The 16,511-nt window shown below is 54.7% G+C and overlaps 1 protein-coding gene across 1 annotated transcript in view; it reads right to left on the bottom strand.

Moving 5' to 3' along the window:
• The window catches only part of LHFPL7 (LHFPL tetraspan subfamily member 7), a 59,910-nt gene extending 45,678 nt beyond the window's left edge, over positions 1-14,232 (bottom strand). The window contains exons 1-2 of the mRNA XM_071447677.1: positions 12,832-14,232; positions 1,774-1,912 (exon numbers count right to left, since the gene is read on the bottom strand). Of these exons, the coding sequence (XP_071303778.1) occupies positions 1,774-1,912; positions 12,832-13,119 (427 nt within the window). The 5' untranslated portion in view covers positions 13,120-14,232. The remainder of the gene's footprint in view (positions 1-1,773; positions 1,913-12,831) is intronic.
• Between the last annotated feature and the right edge of the window lie 2,279 nt (positions 14,233-16,511).

The following is a 16,511-nucleotide window of genomic DNA, read 5'->3' as shown; positions in this document are numbered from 1 at the left end:
CCTGATTCAATGTTTCACAGAATTGAGCTGATTTACTCATACCTTTGGTGCTGTAAAAGAATACCTCAAGTTGGCTTTGTGAAATGGGAAAAGGAGAGCAAAATTTGGGTTTCAGTGGGAAAATGTCTGGTCAGACAGAGGAAAGGTGACTGTGGGACCTGGAAACCTGGGATTTGGGAGAAACAAAGCCCCACTGCTCTGCCAGCATCTCAGGGGGTCCCCGTGGCAGAGCTGCCCACACCCCCCCATCAGAAAGCTTCTCTATCAAACCTCCAGGCTTGCTCTGCTTTCCTTCCCTCCCCTATAATTTCATCTATCCTAAAATCCCTGGTTTTCTCTGAGGTAATGTGATTTTTGGGGAGGAGTTTCTCTCCCTGTCACCTCACTGCAGCTGATTTCTATTGAAAAGCTTCTTCCTAGGGAGGGAGGGGGGAACAAGGAGAGAAATTATGGAGGGGCAGCATTTCTGAATCCAAATACATTAAACCATTTAATTCTGTTGACTCAGGGCTGCCTGGCTCTGAATGGGAATTAATCCACAGTGCACAAAATTAAAAAGCACAAGACAAAATGCTTAGCAGGCAATGCCAGGGTTTAAAGCAACCCATTAGCTTGCTCAAACGTCCCCAGTAAATTTTCATTTGTCAATAACGCTTAGAGCCTACAGTTTATTTACAGCCTGTTCAATATCACCAGAACCCCTGGCAGCTCCTCATTTGTATTTATCTGCCACAGTCAGTTTCCTTTCCAGGGACTCTTCCTAATCCTGTGCTTTGTATCTGCTCCAGACACAGCAGGGATGAGACACCCCCCAGGCAAAGGTAATGGGGGTTACCCCTTTTCCACCCCAGTTATCCCCTGCAAGGGACCCATCCCTGGAGCTGGATCTGCCATGGGGCTCCTCCAGCCTCTGTCCCACACCCAGGGGAGCCACTGGCCACCAGGCAGCAGAGATGGGAATCTCCAGACTGGGAGAAGGGGACAGCACAAGCAGCTGTGTGTGGCCCCACAGCCCGGCTGAGCTGGAGCAGCCATGGCTGAAATCTGTGCTGCTCCATCTGTCCCAAATCAGATCCCAGGGGATGAGCCCTGCAGAGGAGAGCGTGTAACAGGATTTCCCCCCAAAGCAGCTTGAATGCTTCCAGGCAGAGAACAAAGCCTGGCTGGCCCTGAGAATTTCTCCAAGCAAAGGAGTTTATTCTTGGGCACAGACATGAAGGGGCATTAATCTCCCGTGGTGGCTCATGGCCAGCTGGGGAGGTTTGGTCCAACACTCAGGGACGTGGCTCCCTGCAGGGGTGACAAGTCTCCAGTGGGGTTTGTCCCTCCCCAGCTTCCTCCCCTCTCCCTCTGCACTCCCCCAAGGCAGAAGCACAGGAGATTGCAAAGGAATTTTAAGTGGATGCAGCATCACCAGGGCTGCCTGGGGAGATACAGGACAGGCTGGGCAACCCCTGTGTCAGGTGTAAAGCTCAGAGAGGGAAATCCCTCCAGAGGCTTATCCACAAAGATGGAACTGGACACTTGACAGGGAGCATCTGCTGGACCCCAGGAGGTGCAGCAGCAGCCTGCCTGGTCTCCACCACTCACCAGAGCCCCCTGAGCTGGGGGCAGGGGGGGTGTGTGTGTCTGTGCCACAGACCCTGTGTGGTTGGAGGTGATGTTCAATAACTTTTGTGCCTAGGGTTTGCAATCTCCTCATGCTGCTGAGCCCCGAGATGGCAGGACAGGACACCCCACCTTCCCCCCAAAGAGCAGAGCCCCATCACTTGCCTGCTGCTGTCTGCATGTAGCCAGCCAGGGTGCAGAGTCGGCGCTCGCAGGCTCCGCCGGGCAGCAGCACGGCCACGATGGCCAGCAGGGAGCTGAGGGCCAGCAGGGCACAGCCGCCCGCACACAGCACTGCACTCGTCTGCAAGGACACAGGGGCTGTCAGAGAGGCCACCCACACCACACACACCCCAGAAATCCCCTCTGGGACTGGCCAGTGCAGCCCTGTCATGGGCAGCTCTCCCATCTTTTCCCTTCCACCTTTTGTTGCTTCAATTCACTGCTGAGTCCTGAGCCCAGGTTGAGCCGTGCCCAGCCCCAGGGCTCACTGGGGCTGCAGTGACCCCTGCAAGTGCATGACTGCATGAAGGGCCACATCCTAAACCAGTGCCACCAGATGTGTGTGCTGTGTCAGAGCCTCTGCTGAGCACTGGAATGGATCCATGGCAGCCCTGCCCCAGCAGGCCTGGCAATGAGCAGGCATTTTGGGGATCCCACTGCAGCTCTGCTGACATGGCAGGCTGCTCCCACCCCCAGCAGCCTAAAACCAGGGAAAAGCATTAATTCATGGCAAAACAGCTCGCCCTTGGGTACAGGTGTTCAATCACTGCCCTGCTGCTGTTTCTGTCCCCATTGCAGGTGACAGCGGGTGGCACTGGCAGCAAGGTGGCCTCTTCCAGCAGGGACACGTGCCAGCCCAGCCAGGGGCATGGCCAGGGGCACAGAGGGGACCTTCCTCCTCCAGCACCCAGCTGGTGACAGCGCTCAAACAGCGTGAGGACACCTCAGGCCCAGCCCTGCAGCAGCCACGGCAGCTCCTGTCCCTTCCAGCACATCCCAGGAATGCTGCAGCTCCTGTCCCTTCCAGCACATCCCAGGGAATGCTGCAGCTCCTGTCCCTTCCAGCACATTCCAGGGAATGCTGCAGCTCCTGTCCCTTCCAGCACATTCCAGGGAATGCTGCAGCTCCTGTCCCTTCCAGCACATTCCAGGGAATGCTGCAGCTCCTGTCCCTTCCAGCACATTCCAGGAATGCTGCAGCTCCTGTCCCTTCCCAGCACATCCCAGGGAATGCTGCTGGCTCTGGTGAGTCCCCCTGCAGTGACACCTGCTCAGCTCCAAGGCAGGTCCCTCTCCCACCTCCCTGGAAAGCCTGGCTTTTATAACCTGTGTGGGAGCTGCTCTGAGGGGGTCAGGTCCCACTGTCACCCTTGTCCAGCCCTCTTGTCCTGGTGAGACATTCTGGTTGGCAGAGCACACTTTGCCTTTTTGATCTTCCCCCCTCTGCCTGAGCTTTTGGGGGAAACAACCCCAATACAGCTTTCCATTTACCTCCCCTCCCCAAAGAGGTCACAAACAGTCTGCTACTGTTTGGAATAATAATAATAACAATAGTAATAATAATAATAATAATGTAAATTATCCTGCAGGAACCACAGGCAGGCTGAGCAGGGGAAGAGGAATTTGATTTACCCTAGGATGCCCATGGGGGGTCCCAAAAGCTCAAACCCCCCTCCCATGAGTGTTGCTGTCCCACAGGTCTGGCACTGCCCTACACCTACCCCTGTTCCTGCCTGCTGAGCTGCACTGGCTGGTGCTGGGTGACACAGCCACTGCCAGCAGCTGCCACTGCTCCAAGGGACACCCTGGTGCTGGAGAGGGACAGGCCAGACACACCTGACACCCTGGTGTGAGTGCTTCTCCTGGGGCTGTGATTGGAAATCAGCATCTTATTTATAGCCTATTTATGCACTGAGCAATGCAAATGCTGTCCCAGCAATAAATGAATTCCTGACATGCAATGCAAAAGGAACAGCAGTGCAAAAGCTACCCAGGGAAATGGAGAGGCTGCTCCAGCAGGGAAATCTGCTCCTCTCCAGAGCCTGCCAAGGCACTGAGACCTGCACAGACAAAAGCTGCTTCAGGGCTTAAGGTACAAGGTTGGGACACCCCCAGCTGCCCTGTCCCTACACCAGGAGGGACCCATGGGATTGGGATGGGATGGGATGGGATGGGATGGGATGGGATGGGATGGGATGGGATGGGATGGGGTGGGGTGGGGTGGGGTGGATGTCCCCATTGCACAGACACTCCCCCAGCCACATGGGGGGCCCCATGGGGAAAGCAGCCACAGCCCTGGCTCCCCCACTGCTCCCAGGGCAGCAGCATGGCCAGGAAATCTGGATTCATAACAAAAAAAAAAGGATTACTCTGCCTGGCGTCTGCATTTCACCTTCTGCCCAGCAAAACCATCCTCCTTTGCAAGGACCATTAATTATTTAGAGCAATGAATTTTTCAGCAGAAAGGGGTCTTGTGAAGCAGGCTGGTTCTTCTCTTGTGTGAAGCATATTATTTTTAATGATCTAGGTTCTCCTTAATTGTGGTGGCTCAAACCCCCTAAAATCTCACAGTTCCTGCTGGAAACAAGTGATGAGCTGCTCCCACTGTTAATCCCTGTGGAGGAGTGTGAAGGTCTTTTTCAGGACAAAGTGACAGGAAAAAGGCACCAACAGGCTGGGTGCAGGTGGGTTAAACTGGCAGAAGGGCTGGGCTGCTTTGGGAGCTGCCATCAGGCCTTGGCAACAAGACTGAGGGGTCTCAGGGCTGGCAGCACCCTGATGTGCACAGGGGTGCCCCAAACCCCCCAAATCCAGGCCTTGGCAAAGGGAACAAAGGTCTTGTTATGAATAAATGGGAGAAGATTCAGGTGAAGGTAAATGGTGAGGTTTGGGTTCTGCCATGTGGGCCAGGAATGCTGAGCCACTCAACAGCTGCCAGGCAGCTCTTGGGGGCAGAAGGGGTGGCAGGGACACAGCTGCCCCAAAACCAGGTGACAGTAGAAAAGGGCACACCCTGGCTCCCACATTCTGCTGGCTGTGTGCTGACATTACCTGCCAAAACACTGCATGTGCTCTTGGAAAATAGAAATGTTGCTTTTGTCATAACCTTTCCACGGCCTCAGCTGGGAATTTCTCAAGTGCTCCTGCCCTGTACTGGGCAGTTGCTCCTGCACAGATCAAAAAGCTGCTTTCAAAGGGAAATAATAAGGTTTAAGTTTGAAGAAGTCTATGGAGCAAAGGTACCAAAGAATAGCAGCTGCAATTGTCTCCTTCCCACTGTGCAGCACCTCCCTCTCTCCTCCCTGTTTGTGCCTGTTGCATCTTGAGCAGAAAGGAGAGGATGCAGGAAACAGATGCAAGGGCTGAAACCCAAAAATAGACAGGGTGGGGAGGAACAGCAGGGATGCAGGAGGCTGCCTGTGAGAGCCCAGCTCAGGAAGGGCAGGAAAAAACCCATTTATCCCAATAAAGAGCACAGGTCCCAGTGCAAACCCTGCCAGGGAGGCCCTGGGCATTGCTGACCCCTGGCAATGCCAGGGAGATGCCCCCAGGGAGGCTGTGAGCAATCCTGCCTCTGCCATGCTGGGAAAAGACATCAAACCATGTCAGATTTTCTGCTCCCACTCCCAGGGAGATTAATTGTTTATCCCCAAACAAATTAATCGTCCCCTGGTGGGACTGTAAATATGCCTTTATGTGGCCTAATAAATTCTGATTAACAACAATCCCCTGCCTGATTTTTAGTGTTTTACAGGTCTGACACATGCCATGGCTGGGCCATTCACTTAGCAATAAATCTGCTGAAGATGTTGTTTCATTCACCAGAAAAATCAAAATTAAAATGCCACATAATGGCTGTCCTGGGAAGAATTCCTTAATTTCCCTAATGAAAACTTTTGTAAAGTTAACTAATCTTTGAAAGCCAGCATTAAAGCAGGAAAGGGGAAGGAAAAATAAACTCTCCAGTCCAGTTTTTAGTGCTGAGAAACACTATCTGGTGTTTGGTTCAGCAGAGATAAACTAACCTGGCAAAGCCCCTGCCATCACTATAAACTGGGTCATGATGCACATTAGTTTATTAATGCAATTTATTAATTGGCACTTGACCATCCCCAACAGCTGCCATCCTGGATGGGGCCTGTGGTAGCCAGGGCAGCAGGCTGAGGGCCAGGTTACAGACTGCTGGGCTCTTCCAGCCCTGCTCAGCTCCTTCAGCATCCTTGGAAGTGGGGGCAGAAAATAAATGCCCTGAATAACTGGGAAACAAAGGCACAGGCTCAGTGAGAAAAAGGAAGTGAAGGTCACAGTGTGTCTGTCTGGCACACAGTGTGTGTGTCTGTCTCTCTGTTGAGAGAAAATATCTAAGAAACCTCAAATGAGATAGAGAAAAACTGCAAAGTCAACTGTAAGAGAAGAGGTGGCAACCATTAATTAATCCAACCATTTTCATTTTTAAATGCAACCCCTTCCTATCAGAGCTCAGTGTGATCAAATATTCCTTATGGGAATCTTTTGGGATTGAACTGAGCAATGCTGAGGCAGAAACCAAATGGACACCGAGATTTTAACCTTGTTAAAAACCAAATGAGGATGGAGGTGCGGAGTGGGGAGCTGAGCGTTGGGATTTGGGGATGCTGGCAGCACCCGGGGATGCAGCTGTGGGCTGGTGCCTCCTCTGCCTCCTCCGGGCAGGGGCTCCGGGGCCTGGGGAGGAGCAGAGACCCCCGGGGCCGGGGGGAGCCTCGCAGTTCGCTCCTGTTCCCCCCACTGGAGGCACAGAAACAAACAAAAACCAAACATTCGCCGTCTGGGCCGCATCGAAGCGACGGCCGGGAGGAGGATCCCACACACCCTCGGCTTCTCCTCCCCGGCAATTCCCTTCCTTTGGGCGCCATCTGAGCGCCCTCTCCGGCCCGTTTGCTCTTCCCTCTCCACGCTGCTCGCAGGAAATGCCACCCCCGTGCCCAGGGGCTGGGAGGTGCCCGCTGGAGCGAGACCCAGAGCGGGCAGGGGCACGGAGCCCCAGCTGTGCTGCCACATCTGGACGCGGCTGATGTCCCAACCCCCGAGCCTGGGCTGAGCCACAGCCATGCACAGGAGGCTCCAGCCCTCATTTCTTCCCCTTCAAATCCTGCAGGGTTTGGTAGATTTTGGTGCCCACGGCACAACATGCACGGGGGTGTCTCTCCCCAGCCCAGATTTAGGTGCTTTTGCCCTAAATTCAGCACCACCTCCACTAAAAGCTCAGCCAGTCGTGGCCTTCCAGGCAACTTTTCCAACTCCCAGCTCACCAGCATATTCAACAGAACAGCAGAGGGGTTAATGCTCAAACTGACCCAAGTGATGGGGGGGAAGGCATTTTTTTAATTAGAGAGAAAATAAGGGACAGATAATACGTCTGATGAATTATGGCTGTCTCTCTTTCGCTGCCATTGCATCTGGGGATGCTGGAAAGCAGTTCCTAATGGCACTGCTTTATCTAAGAGGATGATGGATAGTAGTGAAAGGCAGAAAAAAAGGGGAAAAGTAAGACATTAGCACATCAATGGTGTGCCTGTGACCTCCATCAAGGGATTCGAACCAACTTAATGAAATTTTAATTAGGCAGCAAGCAGTGCACGGTGCTGGGTACCCGATCAGCCCTCCTTCCCCTCACTCTGTCATTATCCTTCCCTGGGACCGGCCCTTTCCTGGCGCTGGCAGCCGAGCCGGGCTCATGGCCGTGGCCAGGGAAAGCCCCGCGGGTCCCCCCGCTCGCCCAGCCGGGATCCGCAGCCTCGGGAGGATGCAGGGAATGTCCCACTGCCAGAATGTCCCTGCCAGCCCGAGCCAGACTCTGCTCTGGGCCCTGCTAAGGGCAAATGCCACATCAGAGTGGCTCTGCTGAGCCCTTCCCGAGGCGCAGGCTCAGGATTTGCCTTTGAGGAGGGGGCAGGTGACCCGTGTGACCTGACCATCCCTGCCGGGAGTGGCCAAGCAGCTTCGCTCTCCCTCTGAGAGGCAGGGACAGAACTAATCCTGAGAGCAGCCTGGCTGCATGTTCAATCAGCCTGACCTCCCAGGGCCCACCCTTAAGCTGGTCCTGCCTCAGCTCCCCTTTCAGCCCAGCTTAGCTGAGACCAGGTTGGTGAGTCCCAGTGGTGGTTTGTGACTTGGGCACTCAAATGTGGGACCACAGGCCAGGAATTACAGGTTTCCCCACCACCGACCTGTTAATGTAGGTCAGAAAAGTCTGGGTGGCTGATGAAAGCAGATAAATCTGCTCTGGGGTAATGTGCATGAAGGTGGTGATGTCAAGAATTCCTCACACTCAGCGCTCACAACTCTGGCCAAGGTTGTGTAAGTGCAATTAAAAATCAAATGGACTGGCAGACAGAGTCTGCTCTCTTGGGAAGTTCTTAGGATGAGGAGCTAAAAGTTGATTTCCTGATAATCCCAAATTAATGTGCTGGCCTGATACAGGACTCTGGAGGCAGAGCAGCCTCTGCCTGAGGGGCAGCACACACCAAGTCCCTGCTGGGGTCTCACTGCATCTCTCCCTAATTCCAGAGCCTGTGCTAGAAGAGGAGGGACAGATTTCCACAGAGTGACAGATTCCTTCCCATCTCCATGAGGACCCCAGGTGCTTTTTCATGGGATCAAGGCAGCTGATCTGCAAACCTGGCCCCAATGGGCAAACCCCAGATGACATCAGGGACCTGGTGCAGTGAGAAACCAGCACTGAAGATTTAATACAAAGGGTAAGCAGGTTTATTGTACATTTTCACTAAGCTTTGCTGAATCTTTTCAAGTCCTGCTTTAAAGCCCAGGAAAGACCCACTCAAGGAACTGCTGGGGTTGGGCAAATTCTCCCCCCTGTCCTGAGCAGGTTATTTTGGGCTCTGCTCCAGCATGGCATCACTGGCTCCATAGGCAAATGGCCCATGTGGCTTTAACCTGAATATCATGGGCTGATCAGCTTCTTTGTGATTTTAGATTACATGCTTGGCAAAGCCTGAAAATAATTGGAGACTATCTGGAAAAATAAAAATAGAAATCTGAAATGTGGCAGCAGCAGCTTCCAAAGTGCAGCACTGAGACAGGAACCCATGAGCCAAATGCTCCCACTGAAAGAGAAAATAAATTAGCTGAGGATGAAGCACTATTTTGCACGTACACAGTGATCTGGCACCAGGAAAAAGTCATGAGAGGCAATGAAACCACTCAGAGCTCAAAGTTCACCTGTTTTTTTTTTTTAATTTGGCATCCCAAGAGCAATCCCCTCTCCCCAGGGTACCTGCACACCTTGGGATGTCCCCCTGCAGCCCTCACAGCTCCAAGTCATCCCACAACAGATCCTAAGGGCCTCACTCACAATTGGCAGGGCAATATCACCATCACCATCACCATCCTTTCTCCTCTCTGGCTCCAGCCAAATCCTCTCCAGTTTCCATCAGCTCCTGCAAGGTCTCAGCCTGTCCACAACATCTGCAGCCATCAGGGATATTTTATTATATTCCACCCCATCAAATAACCATCATGGTGCTGAGCTCAGTGCAAAGCCCCAGCAGCACTGACAGGGTTAAATTAAAGGTACCCATGATATTAGAGAGCTGCAAAGTAATTATGAAAGGAAGCAGAAAAAAGCCAGCAACTCCAAGCAGACATGAAGGCCCTCTTAAGAGAAGAAAGGCATGTTAATTAACCTCCAGACATGATTCAAAGCATCATTTGTAGCGCGATTAACATAATCCCCCAAGTGCACACACAACTGGCATTAACGATCGTTTGCAGGACTGAACGCTCCCCCACCCTTCAACAAATCGGGACAACGGAGCAGGGAAACACCGGAACGGCAGCGAGACAAAAAAACCCCGTGTTCCCCAGGGATGGGCATCCCTGCTGCGGGTGGGCATCCACCCAGTGTGCTCAGCATCCCCCCAGATGTGCTCAGCATCCTCCCAGTGTGCTCAGCATCCACCCAGTGTGCTCAGCATCCCCCCAGATGTGCTCAGCATCCTCCCAGTGTGCTCAGCACCCTCCCAGTGTGCTCAGCATCTTCCCAGTGTGCTCAGCATCCACCCAGTGTGCTCAGCATCCCCAGGTGTGCTCAGCATCCACCCAGTGTGCTCAGCATCCCCATGTGTGCTCAGCATCCTTAGGTGTGCTCAGCATCCACCCAGTGTGCTCAGCATCCACCCAGGTGTGCTCAGCATCCTTAGGTGTGCTCAGCATCCCCATGTGTGCTCAGCACCCTCCCAGTGTGCTCAGCATCCTCCCAGTGTGCTCAGCATCCTCCCAGTGTGCTCAGCATCCCCATGTGTGCTCAGCATCCACCCAGTGTGCTCAGCACCCTCCCAGTGTGCTCAGCATCCACCCAGTGTGCTCAGCATCCACCCAGGTGTGCTCAGCACCCTCCCAGTGTGCTCAGCATCCTCCCAGTGTGCTCAGCATCCTCCCAGTGTGCTCAGCACCCTCCCAGTGTGCTCAGCATCCTCCCAGTGTGCTCAGCACCCTCCCAGTGTGCTCGGCACCCTCCCAGTGTGCTCAGCACCCTCCCAGTGTGCTCGGCACCCTCCCAGTGTGCTCAGCATCCACCCAGTGTGCTCAGCACCCTCCCAGTGTGCTCAGCATCCTCCCAGTGTGCTCAGCATCCACCCAGTGTGCTCAGCACCCTCCCAGTGTGCTCGGCACCCTCCCAGTGTGCTCAGCATCCACCCAGTGTGCTCAGCATCCTCCCAGTGTGCTCAGCACCCTCCCAGTGTGCTCAGCATCCTCCCAGTGTGCTCAGCATCCACCCAGTGTGCTCAGCATCCCCAGGTGTGCTCAGCATCCTCCCAGTGTGCTCAGCATCCCCAGGTGTGCTCAGCATCCACCCAGTGTGCTCAGCATCCACCCAGTGTGCTCAGCATCCCCAGGTGTGCTCAGCATCCATCCAGTGTGCTCAGCATCCCCAGGTGTGCTCAGCATCCCCAGGTGTGTTCAGCATCCACCCAGATGTGTTCAGCATCCTCCCAGGTGTGCTCTCACATCCCCAGATGTGCCACCAGCTCCACTCTAGAAGAGCTCCTGCGCCCCACATCAGCTTTAGCCCCCTCTGCCCGCGGCAGCCCCAGCTCCCACCCTCCTGCAGCAAACTCCGCTGGAGCAAACGCTCGAGGCTCTTTTCAGGAGCTCTCAGATTCCTGTCCGCGTTCGGCTTTCATTTAAAGCGAGAGCTGCCCGTCAGATCGCTGGAAAGATTGGAAATGAACGTCACGGCTCTGAAAGCAAAGAAAAAAGAGCCACGACTTTCCCATCTCTCCAAAACGGAGAGAAATCTCCTGCTTGAACTCGGACAGGGCTCTCAGCCGTGCTGAGCACCGAGGCGTGCGGGCTCCGAGGCTGCTCATGCAGGAAAGCCAAAGCTGTCGCCTGCCTCAGCAAAGCTGTCAGGACTATTTTATTACATTCCAGCCCATCAAATAACCATCACAACAGGTATTCTCCCCCTCCTCGTGGCAGAAAGATGGTAAGGGAGCACTCTCTTCTGAAAGGGTCTGTACTGGTTGTTGCTCATTAATTATTTGGGTGGTATTTACAAAGGTGACACGGACATGTCACCAAAATGCCCTGCAAACTCCCCTCGGTGCTGTGATTATTCATCTCTCCCTCAGCCCAAGCTCAGGAACTCAGAGACTTCGTGCTACATCATATTCTGGATCTCTGTGTTTTCAGAGGCTGAGGCTTGTTCAAATGAGTCACTGCTGAGCTTCCTTCTTATCTTTAAAGTTTGTTATTACTTGGAATTGTTTATCTGCATCACATTTGCAAAAACATCTGAACAAAGGCCAGCCCATGGAAACAAGAGCATTTTTGCACCTTTTTATATAAATAGTTAGGAGTTTATACAGCTGGTTCTTTTCTTTGCAATTCACAATATTTGTCTCTAATGCCAATTTTAAGGACCGTGATGGGATTTAAGCAATCACACGCAGCCCTGGTGTCCTGGCAGAGATAACAGCGCAGCTCCATGGCAGGCTGAGAAATCCAGCTGCTGACAGCCACGCTTTGTGCCCGGCACAGCCCCGAGCACCGGGGATGCTGCCCCGGCTTGGGGACGCTGCCACGGCGTGACCTGGAGCGGGTCCAAGCTCGTGTGTTCCGAGCAGAGGCGGGGATTTCACACTCACAGCCTCGGGGTAAGGGTGGAAGGAGAGGAGGGAGGAAGGACGGGGCCAAGCGGGCGCTGGGATGCCGGGGCCGGGCTTTGTGGGCTCTCTGCACACACCCAGTGTGACCGGCGGCTCTTTTGTCACCCCGGGACACCATCATGGGGCCAGCGGGGGGGTCTGGCCTCCTTCCTTCCCAAAACCTGGCACGGGCATCGCCCCGGGTGGCCGGGCAGGGGGACAGCCACGATCCCCACATCCAGGCTCGATTTCTGCATCCACGTGTCCCAGGAGCAGCAGTTTCAGCACCTCCCCGCTCCCTCCTGCGCAGCAAACTCAGCCGCGAGTGATGTTCAGCCCGGCTGGGAAGCACAGAAACCTCAGCAGCTTCCCCGAGTCCCTCCCGCACAGCCCGCAGGAGCCTGCCCGGCCCGGGCGAGGGGGTCTGGGCCCGGCAGGGCGGGGTGGCCGGGGCAGCCCCGCGGCACTGCCGGGACCGGCACCGCGGCCACGCTGGGGCTGCACCGACCACCACGCTGGCACCGGGGTTCAGGCAGCACCCCGAGAACAGCCCAGCATCCCAAAGAGGGATCCCGGGGCACCCAGGGGGTGCTGAGGAGATGCTCAGAGGCAGGACGGGTGGGATGCGGAGGAGGGAAGGGATGCTGGAGAGAGCACGAGGAGACGCCGAGGATGCTCGAGGGGGATGCAGGGGATGCCTGCGATGATCCGGGCAGGATAGGGATGCTGGAGCAGCTCTTGAAGACAGGACAAGGGAAGCTGGGGTGATGACAGGAGGACCTTAGGGACGTGAGGAGGACAGAGAGATACCGGAGAGCCTGGAGCAGGTCTGGGGGGAGGCCAGGAGGTGATGGGGTGACGCCGGGGAGCCGAAAGCAGGCAAGGGGGGGATGCCGGGGAGGTGATGAGGGATGCCGGAGAGCCAGAAGCAGACACGGGTGATGCCGGGGAGGTGACGGGAGCTGCCGGGGAGTGCAGGGAAGGGCAGGCGGGATGTCGGGGAGCTGCCGGGGGATTCCCGGGAGCCCGGGAGAGGCGGCGGGGGGTGCCACGGCGGGGAGGCGCTCACCTGCCAGGAACCGGAGGGGATGTCTCCGAAGCCGCCGGGGCCGGCGGAGCCGTGGCAGCCGCGGGGCGGCCCCGCGCAGCGCCAGAGCAAGCCGAAGCCGGCGGCGGCGCGGCCGGGCGGCAGCAGCCAGGCCGGCGAGAGGAAGGCGGCGGCGCAGGCGGCCAGGAGGCCGGCGGAGAGCAGCGCCCAGAAGCAGCCGACGCCGCTGCACATGGTGCGCCGGCGGGGCAGGGAGCCCGCGCCCCGCGCCGCCCCCGCGCCCGCCACCGGCACCGGCACCGACAGCATCGGCGGCGCGGGGCGGCCGGCGGGGCCGGGCGCGGGGCCGGCAGCGCTGCCCGCGCCCCTGCGCGCTCCCTGCGCGCTCCCTGCGCGTTCCCTGCGCGCTGCCTGCGCCGCCCCCCCCGCGGGGCGCGGCTGAGGACGGGCGCGGTTGCGACACCCGCGGCGGGCGGGGGGATCCGGGGCGGGGGGAGCGGGGTCACCTGCGCGCTCCCTTCTGGGGGTGCGCGGCGATTCTCCGCCCGCTGCAGGCTCCGCAGCGGCCCCGAAAGGGTCGGGTTGTTGCTGCCGGTAATTACGGGCGGTGTTTTTAACCCTCCCTCCGTGCCCGCACACGGCGATGCCGCCGCTCCGCTCCTGCAGCTCTCCCGGACGGGGACACGCGTGGGAAACGCGGGTGCGGAAATTCTGCGGTGGCACCGGGCGGGGGATTGAAACCCGCCGTGACAGGGAGGTTTAGATTGAAACCCTCCGTGACAGGGAGGTTTAGATTGAAACCCGCCGTGACAGGGAGGTTTAGATTGAAACCCGCCGTGACAGGGAGGTTTAGACTAAACCCCCCGTGGCAAGGAGGTCTCGGACTCGGGGTCCGCCGGCTCGGGCTGTGTTATCCTCTAATCCCGCAGGTTTCTCCAAGGTGCTGGAGGCAGAGCGGCTGCCCGGGAGCCTGCGCTTGCTTGAGGTGTAAAAGCTGCGCCTCCCAGTGCAGATGGATTTTTATAACAGTCGTTCTAAAAACTTCATGGATCAGGTTTTATTCCTGCTAAACCTCACGGTGCTGCACGGATTGATGTTTTATGATGTTTGTGCCTCGCAGATCTTACTCGGGTTTTCTCGGTCTCCAGGAGCTCAGTTGTTCCCCCGAGCGGTCCCGCGTCCATCAGCCGCATAAAGAACCAGATCCTTTTTAAAATGTAGCAAAAAATGTCTTTATCCTGCGCTAATGTCCTCTGGCGCTTTTCGGGCACTTACTGCCGAGAGCGCTGAAACAGGTAAAGACATTTGGGCACCTTTTGGTGAAAAAAAGAAGTTTTCCTTTAGATCCAGGGCGCGTTGGTTGGTGTTTAAAGAGCAGCGCTTGGAGAGGGCTCCGAGTCCTGGGAAGCGCAGGTCCCGGCAGCACAAGCCGGGGGCTTGGCACCCTCTCCTGGTGCGCGCCCGGAGTGCTGCGGCAGCGATGGCAAATCCGCTCCTGCAGCTGAATGGAGGCACGGCCAAAGCCCCGGGAACGCTGTGGTCCTGTCCGCATGCAACCCTCGGGCTCCATGGGGTGTGTCTGTGTCCGGCTTTTAGAAATGCCGCGGACGCTGCTCGTCCTGGGACCTCAGGACAGTTCTAGAGGGACAAAATCACACTCAGCCTTGTTTTTTCTCCCATATCCCTGGCTCAAAGAAATACCTGACTGCTGTCAGGTGCTGCATCACTTCTTGTACTCCTTGAGGGATCTAGGAAAGCAAAAGGTGGGGGAAAAAAGAACGGAGAAACAGCAGATGGTGTTAAAATAAATTATTATTTTCCAAGTATTTATGATGCCATCGAATGGCCAGGAACTTGGGGAAAGCACAGTGGATTGCAGAAAGGTCATCTGAGGTGAGTCCCACAGAGCGCTGGCGGTGCCATCTGGGCAGGGTGGAGGTGCCAACGAGCCCCTTTGCCTTCCCTGGCTCAGAACAATCCCTGAGTGGCTCCAGCCCTGCAGAAAAGGCTCCGTTCCTGCAGGAGCAGCCGTGGCAGGGCTGGGCAGAGCTCAGGACTGGAGAGGGGATTTTCTGCTTTCTGCTGCTCAGTGCTGCTTCCCAGAGCTCTGTCCAGCACACCTGCAGGTCACCAACACAGCTCTTCCTGCTGGGAGGTGAACCTTGTTTTGTACCTTTTAATCCCATTTTACACTTCAAACCTCGAGTTTTAACTCACCCACTGGGAGTCAGGCAGAGACTCTTTGCCCCTTGCTTGAACAAACCTCCCTCCCTGGGAATGTGCCCCGTGGAAGGAAACAGGGAGGAATTGCAGTGTTTTAATAAAAGCAGTTAATTTTCACCAGGCTGGGACGTGGGAGAATTCCCTTCTTTGAAATGCTCAGCACAGGTACCAACCCTCCTGTTCCCATGAGGTTCGTGGACTGAGGTCAGCCACAGCCAAACCTGCCAGGAATTCTGTGTGTGCATGCAGACACTTGTTTTCCCATTAAAAAAAAAAAAAAGAAAATTAGGGGTAAAATACAAGTCTCTAATTGAAGGTGCTGTGAGTTTCTGTGCAAAGACAGAAACTTTGACTCCTGATGTGTTTAGGACATTATTATTCCAGAGTAAGATCTCAGCTGTTTAAGTCCTTACTCATATAATTTTTGGTGTGTTGCCAAAGTAGAGAGAATTTTATATATGAGAGAGAATCCCAACATCATGGGAATAAATGGACTGTCCCAAAGATGGGAGACATGGAAATGGCCTCTAATGTGTTACATTTGTGCTTTTGTGCTGTAATTGAGCAGAGCAGTGCCCTGTGATTAATTATCAAGGCTTGTTCTGCTTTATTGTATCTGTCCAAACATGATCATTCCATTCAGATCTTTTCAGATAATAAAGTTTACTTCTTTTTCTACCTGTGGAGAGGAAAAAAATCAAGCAGTGAGAGCTTTTTTTTTTATTATTTGAATATTTTCATTTAGGGAGGAGTCCCTCAGCTTCTCTGATGTTGGCCAACCCATGTCCTGAAGTCATATTTAACTGATTGCTCAGATAATTAAACTGTCATGTTCTGTTAAACGCTCCAGCACCTGCTGTCACTCACACTTCCAGTTCAGATCCAGGTCCAAGGCTGAGTGAGCAGCTCTGGATTGGAGCTTCAGCCCTTCTGAATTCCCAAAAAGGAGAGAAAATTTTGGTCCAGGGAAGGTAATTCATGTCAAACTCTTGTGTAAATCATTGCATCCTTCAACCCCCATGTATACCGTGAAACCCAAGAGGACTGGGTGCAAAATTTTTGGCAGAATATGTTAATTTAGTGTTCCCTGAGTCATGCCATTCTTTCCAGTTTGCTCATCTTCAGAATGTTTTAGTCTATTAGCAGTCTCTGAGGTTATGTGCCAATTAAATAATTCCATTCATTATGCAGAAACCATATAGAATAGTTCATTATGCTTCAGCCAGCCTCTGGGCATGTATACAAAACTGTATCAAAGAGCACCAGTTAACAAAAATAATATCAAAAGAGAAAATGCAATTGCTACAGGGTGTTGATCAACGGCACCATCCCGCCCAGGAGACGGCTCCATCCCAGCTTTGGAAGATCCCCGTGTACCTTTTATACCATTTACAATTTATGAGTCTTAATTACTGAATGTTTGTAAAGAGCTTTGGAATACTTGGATGAAAGGAGGCGCAGAAACGCGGGCAATGATT

The sequence above is a fragment of the Agelaius tricolor genome, unplaced genomic scaffold (assembly GCF_023055355.1).
Source record: "Agelaius tricolor isolate 1412-34295 unplaced genomic scaffold, bAgeTri1.0.p SCAF_25, whole genome shotgun sequence".
Lineage (NCBI taxonomy): Eukaryota > Metazoa > Chordata > Aves > Passeriformes > Icteridae > Agelaius > Agelaius tricolor.
This window is presented reverse-complemented; position numbering and strand designations above follow the sequence as displayed.